The sequence below is a fragment of the Lepisma saccharinum genome, chromosome 14, assembly GCF_977018435.1.
Source record: "Lepisma saccharinum chromosome 14, izLepSacc3.1, whole genome shotgun sequence".
NCBI lineage: Eukaryota > Metazoa > Arthropoda > Insecta > Zygentoma > Lepismatidae > Lepisma > Lepisma saccharinum.
This window is the reverse complement of record NC_139242.1, coordinates 54,860,015-54,872,559: the sequence shown is the minus strand read 5'-3', so window position 1 is coordinate 54,872,559 and position 12,545 is coordinate 54,860,015. Positions and strand designations below refer to the sequence as shown.

Below are 12,545 nucleotides of genomic sequence, written 5' to 3'. Positions count from 1 at the left end.
TACAACAATGTGAAATATGGAAGAGTATTGCAGGGAACGAGAGAGATCATGCTGAGCTTTGTGTTTATATGTCTAGTTGATATGCACATTTGTTGTGGAGGATCTTGAATTTTGTACCTCTTGGCGCAGAAACCAATGGACACAAATTATATAGTACCCCTTTGTTTTTATTTTCTAGAATGCATTTTCTCCTGATTTCATGTCTTACAATTTGGTTTTTGTTTCACCTTCACAGGCTTCACCAATATTGTGCTAAAGATGTGGTGGTCATCGTTTACTTTATTCTTACCATAATGGATAAGACATGGCCTTAGCACTTAGTTGCTTGGCATGTGAAGACAGGATATGTGTCATCTTGTATCGTTAGTCAAGAAAAGTATGTCAAAGTGAGTTGCTTTCAATTATTCTGTAGGCCGTAATAATAAACGTGTCAGAAACTACATGTTTTCCTTTTTTTGGTTAATTTTTAAACATATTCGAATGAGATTACATAACTGTGGTTTAACACTGAAGTGGAGATGTTAAGGTGTTTTCAGATTAACTCTCACTTTAATAAATTGCATTTGTAACTATATTATTTTATCAGAAACATATGTATTCCTGTTACTATTGATCAAGTTAATGTTATTTAATGTGCGCACATAGAGAATGTTGTTGATCAGAATCATCTCTAGCCTGCAATTAAAACACAGTCCATAGTGACTTGGTACAATTGACGTAAGTAAATTTGTTTTCAGTACATCATTGGAAATATTTAATTTCATTTACAGAAATTTTAAAATTGTGTCTAGTATTCAGGCAGTATTTTTTGTACCTAAATGTGTTCTTAATTGATGTTATGGTCATGTTAATTACGTATACTCCACTGAAGTCATGCAATTTCTCTATGAAGTACTGGTCATGTGAATTTCGTGATGTCTTCAATTTAATACCACCACATAGCGGTTCAGTTTTCCTCCCTTGATCACAGTTTCTTTTTTATCATTCTTGTTTCAAATTTTAATTGAAAAAAGCATTGTATTTTAATTTTATCATTTGGTAATGTAATATGTTAATGATTTTAGTCTTGTTGCTAGAGCATGCTGAGATCAACTTATTTGTTCCTTTTTTATCTTGTATGTTTTATTTGTCAGTGTTGGAGTGTGTTTCAGAGATGTTTAGCAGGTTCAGAGGAATAAAGTCTTTTGAAAAGGGAATAAAATGAAAATGTTAATATAGATGAAATGCAATATTCATAATGCCTGTGCATGAGATCTTCCGGCAGCTAAGTACCTAATCGCCTCCTCTTCACTTGATACTCTTGACAATGAACTCATATTTAATTCATTTGTAGCTTGAGGTACACTGAAGTGTAAATCATAAATAGTATTATTTCTTATCCTGTAAATTTAAATATTTGCACCTGTCACTACATTTGCCAACCGCAGTGCCAGTATTTCATACTCTTTGTGCATATGTATGTACATTTTCAAACGTTACGGTGGTGGTTGTGAGGTACAGGGGGATAGGTGACTGTAAGTGTGTCAAACCGGTGGTGTCCTGAGATCGTGAAAATCTCCAGAGGCATAATATGCTTACCATGGAAGAGGATTCAAGAAGGAAATGTCCAAAAATGCTTGGTCAGTGGACATACATGGTGTACGTTTGGTGGCAGCAACAGGAAACTGTCATTATAAAATGCGGTAGATGCTGCAGAATTTTCTGATTATTTTGTATTCAAGAACATTGGTCAGCATACATCTCTGTATCAATCTGCATACTTAATGTTTGCACCAGCAGGTGCATAGTAAGGTGAATTGGGGATTAGCTTTTTTTGTTGTATTCCACTAGAGTTGTCACTAGTCTTTTTTGTTTATATTGTCTTGGATGGTTCTTCATATCTGTCCAGCACATTTGTTAGTGCTCAGATGCCTGGAAGTGTCCCTACCATGCAGTTTCCTTAACACCTGTGCTTCGTTTGAGCCTATTTTTATTTTTTGCAATGTGATTTTGTCTTCTTGCACTACGTCCAGCTAGAAGTGAATGCTGCTACAGTGACCCATTTTTGGGGAGCAAGCATGAATTTTAAACAGTCAGTATTAGTCAGTGTAAATGTACAAGTAACAAATAGGGGGGAAAACTTTTTCATTTAACTACATAATTGAACAATGAACTATTAATACACTAAAACAGCTGACTTTCACGATGGAGAGGTTAGCACAGTGTGCTACGATGCGAGTGGTCCCAGGTTCTAATCCCATCTTGGCCATGGGTGTTCTTTCTGAGTGTCCCTTCATCATATCATTACTCATCCTCATAATCATGATTATCAAAAGTGGCAGAGAAGCGACATAAAATAACCGAATTCAATCAGTGGAAAAAATATTGTAAAACAGCAGTTTTGTTGTTTCACAGTACATTTGTACCCTTGAAAACATGTGTATTAATGAAAGTTTATTTTTCTCGAATGGCTAGAAAATCGGTAGAAATTGATTTTACTCCAGGTTTGGCCGCGGTGGCTCAGTCGGTTATGCGTCTGACTACCATGCTCAAGATCCCAGGTTCGATCCCCGACCGGTTCAAATCCGGGAACTTTTCTAACGTTGAAAGTGGCCCCGGCACCCACCCAGCATCGAAAGACATGGGTACCCAGGGGAAACCCTGGGGGGTAAAGGTGGTCAGGGGCATGATGCTGATCACATCCCCCCACTCATGACCGGATCAAGAAAGTGTGGGGCGTTACCCCCACAACCCCTATATGCCTTCATGGCATGGTGCTAAGCACAGGGGAGCACTTTACCTTTTTTACCAGGTTTGCTAAAGAATTTCCTTGTTAAATAAAAAAAATCATGCTAGTCTGCAGTTTATCACAATGTATGATATAGTTCAGTTTCAGAAAAATCGAGAAAACTAAATAAATCCATTTTAGGATAAATGGTTGTGGGACTTATCATTATGTAATTACAACCCACACCTATATGTTTAATGTTGCATAACATGAAACATTTTGATGGTTGTTTCTTGTGCTCTATTTAAAAAAAAAAATGCCTTAAGCAATCTAAATGTAGGAGGTGACCACAAAGAGGAAAAATAAACTTTTTGGTTGCCGATACACTGAAGTTCTGTAAATCTGTACACAGAAACAATTAGGCATTTAGAACAGAATTCTAACCCTGGACAGGACACTAAATGATAACTTGTTATTTTTTTCAAGATACAAATTTTGTCCTATCTTCGAATCCTGGATAGATGGTTGTCCCTTCATCCATTTAATCAACGGTAGAAAACTGAAGTAATTAAAATAGAGGAGATCCATTCAGATATTTTTCTTGATGTGAAATATAAATATGCTGAACATAAATTTAATCATGTTGGGGAGGAATGGGGATCAATATGAAGTTCATAATTCTCTCACAGGAAACAAAGGCAAAATCCATAAATAATAACGTGATTTAAAAATCTATGCTTTAATATTTATTTTAACACAAAATCAAAAGGTTAATATCAATATACTTATTATGTTAATGCATTTCCTATTTGTTACATTGTTGGTTTGAAAATAGTTTTCTGAATATGTTCACATTATAATGGTTGGAATTTTCAAATAAAATCCAATAAAACTTATGTTGTGGAAACACACTGATCTCTTTATTTAATTTGTGTATTAATGAAATTACCTGCATTTAATTCCTTGAGAAAGCTTCCTCTTCACCTCAAATTTAGCTAATTTTCAATGTAGGGTGCATATGAATATAATCGCATGTACTGCAAATACAGATTATAAGCTGATAAACATCAACAACAAATTAGTAACTACAATGCGATATACGAGGAACAAATATTATAAGTGCAAATAAATTCTTGGCAAGTGATTAAATGACTATGGTATAAAGTGAATCCTATTAATCTAAATAGCTACTATATCACTGTCAATTGGAATCTCATAATTACGTGTCTTGAAGGGAAAACTAATAATTGCTAGGGATGAAAATTTGATTAAAACCAGTCAGGCTGGTGGTGAACTTAGCCTCCATGATTCCCAATTAGCTATAGCCCAGAAAATTGAGAAAAATAAAGAAAGTAACTTGCATTTTTTGTTGACCAAATATTGCTTGAGAGGAAGAGCAAGTGCTGTCGAATTATTATTGAAGAGGTGACGTTGTTTTTCACCGTAAAATTTTTTTAGCTGGAAAGCATTGGTAGCTTTTAAATTTCATGTGATTTGTAGACTTACATTGCAAGGTATTTATGTAAAAAAAGTAATAATAAAAAAAATAATGTGGAAAGTTCCGCATAGCTGCAGAGAAGGGGACACATGGAGTGGGAAGCAGTACGCAAAGCTGCAAAGGCTGTTAACAGCAGTCACTTCCCTTCATGCAAACCCATTCCCCCTCTCTACCTCTCTTGTCTTCATTGGCAGCCATCTCGCGTCACTACTTGTGCAGTGACTTGTTTTCGTTAGCTTGCTCCAATCAAAATAACAGAGGAAAGCAAAATGTTATTTCCATTTAGATTTTAATGTTTTGAATTAAATTACAAATACAAATGATTCATAATTTGCCACTTTGCACTTTATTTTGCCAGTTTTTTTTCTTTTGATGCCTACTTTTGGCATTATAAATTCCCTTTTGCCTGCCTATAATAAGCTAAATAGATGCCTGAACTTTTGAGCAGTTTCCAGGGTTGGATTCCATGTGGAGACACATTTTAGTGCAGCCAGTTCTGAACTGAATGCACAGTTAGTTTATCTATCCAGAGTGTGTTTTATTTTTACAACATGTGATGATATCATGAAATTTGCAATATGGTTACGATTGTAGAACACCAAGCAAGATCATGCATTGTGTGCGAAGCTCTGCCCACTTAAAGTTAAATTTGTTGCTCTTTCATAGTAACAATGTTTGTGCATTCCCCTCCTAAACTACGAAATATTTATTTTTTTACATAAAACTATTAGTATAGGCAAATTAGGGCCTGAAACGGGGAAAAATTGGAAAGCTATTTTTTTTTATTACATTCTTTGGAACCCCCTGTGCCTCCAGGGAAAAATCACCGAAAACCGGATTTCCGAAAGTATCATAAATTTTGGAAAAAAATCCCGTTGTTTTGAAAATTTCGAGAAATTACATTTGGGTGATAACGGTTAGCCACAAAATGTTGCTGCTTGCGCTATCTTTAATGATTTCAGAAATCTAAACTACATAAAAGAAAGCACAAATGATAGAAATTAAAAAAAAAAAATTATTGATGCAAATACTTGATAGTTTCTAGTATTTTGATTGCCTATTTTTGGAACAGTAACCCATCTACTCTGAACAATTTTCAATTCAGTTAATGAAGAAATAAGTTGCAATTACTATGTTGCCACGATTTTCAATTAATACACACACGATTATTAGAAGACTTTGTGCAGTCCGTCGTTGCACAAGCACAGATAGAGCATCACGTGTTCCACCCTGTCCCTTCGCTACTCATCTGAATTGCAGTATCAACACTTGCAAACATATCAAGCTGATGGTGTTGTTTTTGCAATCCCTGTTCACGTGTGCTGTTTTGTGGAGAAATTCAAATATATTTATGACTCCCCTTAAGTCATGGGTTGCATAAAGTGGACTTAAATAAAAATTCATTAATTTATTAAGTCCTGCGTTATGGGTTTCCAAGCTTGGTGTGATATCAACTGAATTTTCTTTTGCATCTGATGGCAGTGATGATAAAAAATAGCTGGAAAACAGAGTTTGATGATGTAATCTCTTAACATCATGTGCCGACACTGTAGATTCCAGTCTTAACATGTTCTGGAGATGCAAATGTGATACTTCGAGATAATGAGAAATATTTAGCATCCTGAAGCTGACTGCACTTGCGTTCTACAGTGAACAGATTAAGCCTCCAATCGCTTGTTCTTTCAACTATCACAAATAGCCGAATGGATTTTTTCTGCCAATTCGTTCATAATTTTTGTAAAGCTAGTTGTTGGTTCTTCACTGCAGGAGTCTAGTATCACACTGCACTGTATACTTTGCGGAGAGTTTGGTCGTCACAGTTAGTGAGAGTGCCATTTGTCTGGCACTGCGTAAGGATCAAATCCTCGTGACAGAGGACGATATTGCATACTCATGTCTGCTTATTATGTGGACAACAGCGATGTGTGATTATACTGTCATGGAGCCTGCCATCCATATTCAGTTATACATTGAAGGATGGTGGTCACTCGGGCCTTCCATCTTTACATTTTAGACCAATCTTATTTTGACAGCAACACACGCTGGAATGAATAGAACCTAACTTTCACTTTCACACAATAGTCTCATTTGGTAAGATATTGGTTAGTGGCATGCAGATTTCTGTCTACAAGCAGCGACCGGTATCACATATTTCACTCCTGTGGTCTATAGTACAAGCAATGTGATCAGCGCTTTCGAAAATAAATTGCACAAATTCCTCCTCAGTAGTGTTTGATGTTTGTTGAGTCGGGGAAGTTCTCCTTTCAAATCTCACTTACAAAGGAGATATCTAAGTTATGAAGGAGAGTGATTAAGTGTCTTGAATGAAATCGCATGTGAAGAAAAAATGCCAATGTCCATCTGCACAACCTACTCGAAAGTTCGGGAGAGCTTATGACACGATGGGAGTGTGGAATGCGGAGGACGTTTTTGTCACTAGCTTTTCATTAGGTCGGGAAGGTAATGGTAAAGCAGATCTTACGTTTGGTTTGGATCTGCCTTTGGTATTTCATCAGTAGTTGTGTACGAAGATCAATCATGAACTTGCGAACATGTCTCCTCTTGAAATGACGACAATCGAATGGGCCAAGTACAGCTTGTTGGTAAGAATATCAGATGCCAGCGAACAAAACAAGACACGGTTGAAAAACTGCTCAAGGTGGGCAACAGTACTACACATCACTGCAACGTTTATTAAGAGCTTCTTCAGAAGCTTCACCCTATACTTGGACCCATGTGTCCTAAACTCGGACCTCATCTGCAAGAGATCAGAGATCAAATGTTGCCAGTCATTATTTTCGAGGAAGTTGCAAATATCTCAGTTTTCAATTCATTGGATTTCCGTCTGTGGGAGTTTTCATGAGTTCTGCTTGGCATGCATGAAATTATGGTGGTGATAAAAATCACAGATTTGATGATATTGAGTTTCAGCAACCACAAGTTAACATTCTGCATCGATTCGGTTGCTTACAGTTCTTCTCTAGACATTTTTTCTTCTTCATTTAAGATATCTTTATTTTGTGGTCTACAAATCTCTTTTTTTAACTTTAACGGGTAGGACTTCTTCCAGGATTTTCTCAAAAAATGACTTGTTCCTTCAAAAACTTTACCAACCTCCATGTTTCCATGCTATTTTTTCTCATCACTGCCACCAGATGCAAAAGAAAATTCAGTTAATGCCACACCATGCTTGGAAGCCCGTAATGCAGAACTTAATGAATGAATGAATTATTGTTTTACAGTCTTTACGTTATTCAACCAAGGCCTTAAAGGGAGTCATGCATACATTGGGTTGCTCCACAAAACAGAACACATGAACAGGGATTGCAAAGACAACACCATCAGCGCAATGCACTCGCAGGTGTTGATACTGCAATTCAGGTGAGTGGGAATGGACTGCACAGGCTTCTAATAATCATCTGTATTAATCGAAAATTATGGCTACATAGTAATTGCAACTTATGTCTTTATTTACCTGAGTCAAAATTTGTTCAGAGTAGATGGAATACCGTTCCAAAATTAGCCCATCAAAATATTTGAAACCATGAAGTATTTGCATCAATAATTTTTTAAAATGTCAATCATTTGTGCTTTCTTTTATGTACAAGGGTGAGTCAAAAATTATCTACACTTTTCGTTCTACAATATATTTACAAAGGTAGGGGTTCAACACTTACATCATTTTTCAACATAGTCACCTCCCTTGTCAATCCACTTGGTCCAGCGGTCCACAAGGTTGCTTATTCCCTCCAAGAAGAGTTTTCTTTGTTTGGTCGCGGAGCCACTTTTACACCGCTTCCTGCATGCAATCGACGACCTCACAAAGTATCCTTGAGCAGCGCTAACAAATGAAACTCCAAGGGAGCAAGTAAACACTCAACAGGAAAATAATTCCTATTTTGTTCACTGACACTGTTATCTTTATTTCATATGTTTTGAAATAAAATACTCGTTCGAATGCAAAATGAATTAAATTTGGAGCCGAATCTCTGCTTGGAAGTTTCAAGTGCATAACCATACATCAATAAATAGTGTCAGGCTATGCAGGCACATACGAGGGGTGACTGAAAAGTTCTCGGTCTACCCATGAAGGGTTGCCAGGAGCTCAATCGTTCATGGCTATTTTACAACATAGTCCTCCACCGCAGCCATGATGTCATCATCTGATGCAAAATGGATTCCACCGAGGTGTTGCTTGAGTTTAGGGAACAGATGAAAGTCTGAGGGAGCCAAGTCTGGCGAATAGGGAGGGTGTCAAAGCAGTTCGATGCCGCAGGACTCGATGGCGTACATTGCAATGGTGGACGTGTGCGCGGGTGCATTGTCTTGGTGGAAAAGGATGCGCTTCTTCAACATTCCACGACGTTTTACCTTGATGGCCTCCCTCAAACGATTCAGTTGAGCAGCATAATACGCACTGTTCACAGTTTCACCTTTTTTTAGATACTCTGCCAGTATGACACCCCTCGCATCCCAAATGAACAGAGACCATCACCTTGCCAGCTGATTTCATTGACTTGAACTGTTTGGGGGGGGGGGGAGGGAGGAGGGGTGTTTCCACTGTTTTGATTGTACCTTGGACTCTGGCTCAAAGTGGTCGACCCATGCTTCGTCCATGATTACAAAACGTTGGAGAAATGTCTCAGGATCAGCCTGAAGGAGGGTCAAGTTTGCTGCAGACAAGAGGTGTCTCTGATGTTTGTTCTCAGCACTCAACATTTTCGGGAACTACCAACATGACACCTTGTGCATGTCCAGCACAAACTGTTAGTAGTGTCCAACGCGTTCCTGGGACATCCCCACTTTCTCTGCGATGTAACGTTCTGTCACTTGCCGGTCTGCCATAACAAGATCCTGTATTGCTGTGATGTTTTCCATTCTTCAGTACAGGTCATTGCCGGCCTTCCACTGCGAGGTGTATCTTGGACAGAGGTGCATCATGGGTAGGCTGAGAACTTTTCAGTCACCCCTCGTACTTCACACTAGAAACTAAGGATTTACAATAAAATCTCCAAAATTGTGTTTGACAGTTTGTTTACAAACTTGTTTTTGTTCTCAACTTTTTTCAATAACTCTGGAAAAATATATGAAAATTAAAGTTTATCTATTTCTTAGCATGTGTTTCACATTTTTATTCTTGTAACAGATCATAGATATTGGAAACGTATTAACACCCAATAAAATAGTAAACTTAGGATTCTAAAGTTTATTTGTGTACCATCAATCAGGCAGCGAAAAATATTTCCCAAAACCCACTATTCTGAGAACCTACGAGACGTTTAGTTATGACTAAAGGGTACAATGAGACAAAAAGTTTGAGAACCACTGAACTAGATAATTTATCGTCATGATATTTTGCCAATATACAAGAGCCGTCCCATAAGTTGGGACGTGAAGTTTTTGTTTTATTATTCCCCAAATGTCCAAATGTCTGTTATTTTTTACTGCAATTCGGAGTTATTTTTTGCGGTTTCTGGTAGAATTTGGTGTCATTAATTTGAAATCAGTGTTGTTTTTACTTATGATTTTCACATTGTGTTGGTTGTGGAGAATTGTGAAAATTTTTAGTTTTAATTACAAAAAAATTATGGCTTGCCTTTATGAGAAATGACCAGATGTCTTCCATTTGGAAAACTATTTCACCTCATGAGACACTAAAAAAAATATGAAATGTTTATTGAATGATAACACCCAAATCTGTGAACACAATCATACACATCATATTTCCATAACAATGCCAAAATCTCACTGCGACCTCAAAATACTGGTTTGTGTACAGACCTTTCCCCCTCCCTCTCCGAAACACAACAGGTGCTTCTCGTTGAAAATTTTCCCGTTCCTGCAAAATTTCCCTTCTGGGAAGACCCCCTCCGAGCGAATTCTATTACAGGACCAGGTTAAATGCAGTCAGTATATCTGCCAAACTGCAATAACTGAAGAGTGACAATCTCGTTTTGAATCGAACTATCACCAGCTAGACTACAAATGACAGAATAGCGCTTCTCTTCAGGTAGTTCTTTTTGATCAGAAGAAGGGTTACCCGAAGTTAATATTGTTCATTTCGCAGCATTTTTTGCATTAAAGTGTAAAATTCGGTGTTATGAAAAATGCATAATTTGAGTTATTTCGAGTTTCGAAAACACTGGAAACTTACATCCTTTACCTACCCAAATACATTTTCAACACTTTATTTTGCTTTCCTCAACTTTCGGTGTTATTGTTAGAACAAAAACTTCACGTCCATCCCCATGAGTAGCGAGCCTAACCTAGAAGGGAACAGGAAGGGACAACAATAGTAACCTATTTTTGTACGTAGTCTCACTGCAGGTCCACACACTTTTGCCAACGCTTCTGCAGTGCATCTGTAGAGACATGGAAGCTTTCCTCAAGGCTTGCAAAAGAGCCACCCACATCACTGATGACGTCATAATCACATGATAATGCACACTGTCCAAAGCTTTTTTCATGTTAGGGGAGAGATGAAAGTCTGATGGAGCAAGATCGGGTGAATAAGGGGGATGTTCCAACAATTCGAACCCACAATCACGGATGGTTGCCATCGCTTGATTGCAACAAGCGATGTGTTAACACATGCATTGCCCTGATGCTGAATCATCTCTTTAGAGAGCTTTCGTCATCGTTTAGTCTTCAAAAGACCCCGTAATTGCCTCACCAGGGGAGCATTGCCCTGATGCAGAATCACCTCTTTAGAGAGCTCTCCCCATTGTTTAGTCTTCAAAAGACCCTGTAATTGCCTCACCAGGGGAGCATAATGCTGTCCGGTCATGGTGTTTCCCTTTCAGAGATGATCAACCAACAAAACACCCTTAGAGTCCCAGAAGACTTGTCTTCATCATTTTCCCAGCAGAGGGACCAGACTTTTCCTTTTTTGGGGTGGGGGAGCTGGGGTGTTCCTACTGTTTAGATGCCTGTTTTTGCTCTGGTACATAGTGATGAGCCCAGCTTTCGTCAACAGTCTCAAGTCGTTCAACAAATTCGTCTGCATCGTCCTGGAACAGCTCAAGATTTCGTTCTGAGATCTTGCATGTTGTTAACTTTTGTTAACTCGTATGAAGTTTTTCATCCCTAACTGGTCATGCACAATGCGCTCCACTGTTGATTTGGACATCTTCAGTTCCTCTGCAATATATCACACAGTCACATGACTGATAGAATAATCTTGTGCACTTTCTCTACATTTTCTCGCGTCACCATCTGCACTGGCATGCCTGGGTGAGATCTTCCAAACTCACTCTCCCCTGCTTAAATTCGACTACCCATCTCTTCACTGTTGTCACAATATCCTCATGGATTTTCTTTGGACTCAACCTCTTTTTCAACAGATACTTGATCACTGCTCGTATCTCACATCTCTTCATTTTTCTGACGTTATGCACTTAGCACACGTCTAGTTCATACAAAGAAGAATAGGATGGTTAGAACTGGACATTGCTTTGCATTTACACTTACAAAGAATTGCTATTTCAAATCCCCAAATTATTTTCAGATTGAACTATGGGAACCCTATCAGGCTCACTACTTATGGGACACCCCTTGTATATTGTGTCTGTGATATATCGTCATGATATTTTAGCAATATACGTGGTGTGATTGGAAAGTTTTAAGACTGGGCGTCTAATTTCAAAATGACAATACTCCATAGTAGTCCCCCTTCTGACTGAACACACCTACTCAAACGGTGTTTGCAGTCCGGAAATTTTCTTTCATAAGAGTGTTAAGAACTGTCTCTGTATTTGCCTGGATGTCAGTCAGTCAGTTCCCTTTCAGTGAAAATTTCAATTTAGGAAAGAGGTAGAAGTCGGCAGGGGGTATCAGGGGAATAGGGGGTTTGCGGAAGCATTGCGTGATTGAGAACGCACGATGAGCTGGTGGTTTGTTGTAGTGGAGGACCCAATTCTTGTTGTGCTTGAGTGCAGGCCTTCTCTTCCCTGCACATTTTCGCTCAAACACTGAAGGATACTTTTATAGCATTTCTGGTTGACTGACTGCCCCTTAGGGGCAAATTTGTGATGCACGATACCCTTAGAATAAAAAAATAAACACCAACATTGTCTTCACATTCGACTGACTGTGTTGAGTTTTTTTCGGTCATGGTAAACTTGGACCCTTCCACTGCGATGATTGTGCCTTTTGTTTCTCGGTTATACCCATAAACCCGTGATTTGTCACCTGTAATTACCCTATACTTCAAGTCAGTGTTGTTTCTGCTGGTCTGACAATTTCGGAATTAATTTCGTGGACACTAGATGCATGTTCAAATCTTCAGTTAAAATTGACTGAACCACGTAGAAACTTAAATGAGTTCATCAGCCATCTCCC

At 38.2% G+C, this 12,545-nt stretch overlaps 1 protein-coding gene across 5 annotated transcripts in view; it reads left to right on the top strand.

The window, feature by feature from the left end:
• The window catches only part of LOC145998897 (bromodomain-containing protein 3-like), a 165,140-nt gene that overhangs the window by 17,965 nt on the left and 134,630 nt on the right, over nucleotides 1-12,545 (top strand). For 3 of the 5 annotated variants that reach the window (XM_083135627.1, XM_083135631.1, XM_083135626.1), the window contains exon 2: nucleotides 236-386. The exons of 1 other annotated variant lie outside the window; for it this stretch is intronic. In XM_083135627.1, coding sequence (XP_082991753.1) covers nucleotides 346-386 — 41 coding nt within the window. In that variant the 5' untranslated portion in view covers nucleotides 236-345. The remainder of the gene's footprint in view (nucleotides 1-235; nucleotides 387-12,545) is intronic. One more of the 5 variants, XM_083135628.1, reaches the window with a different exon arrangement.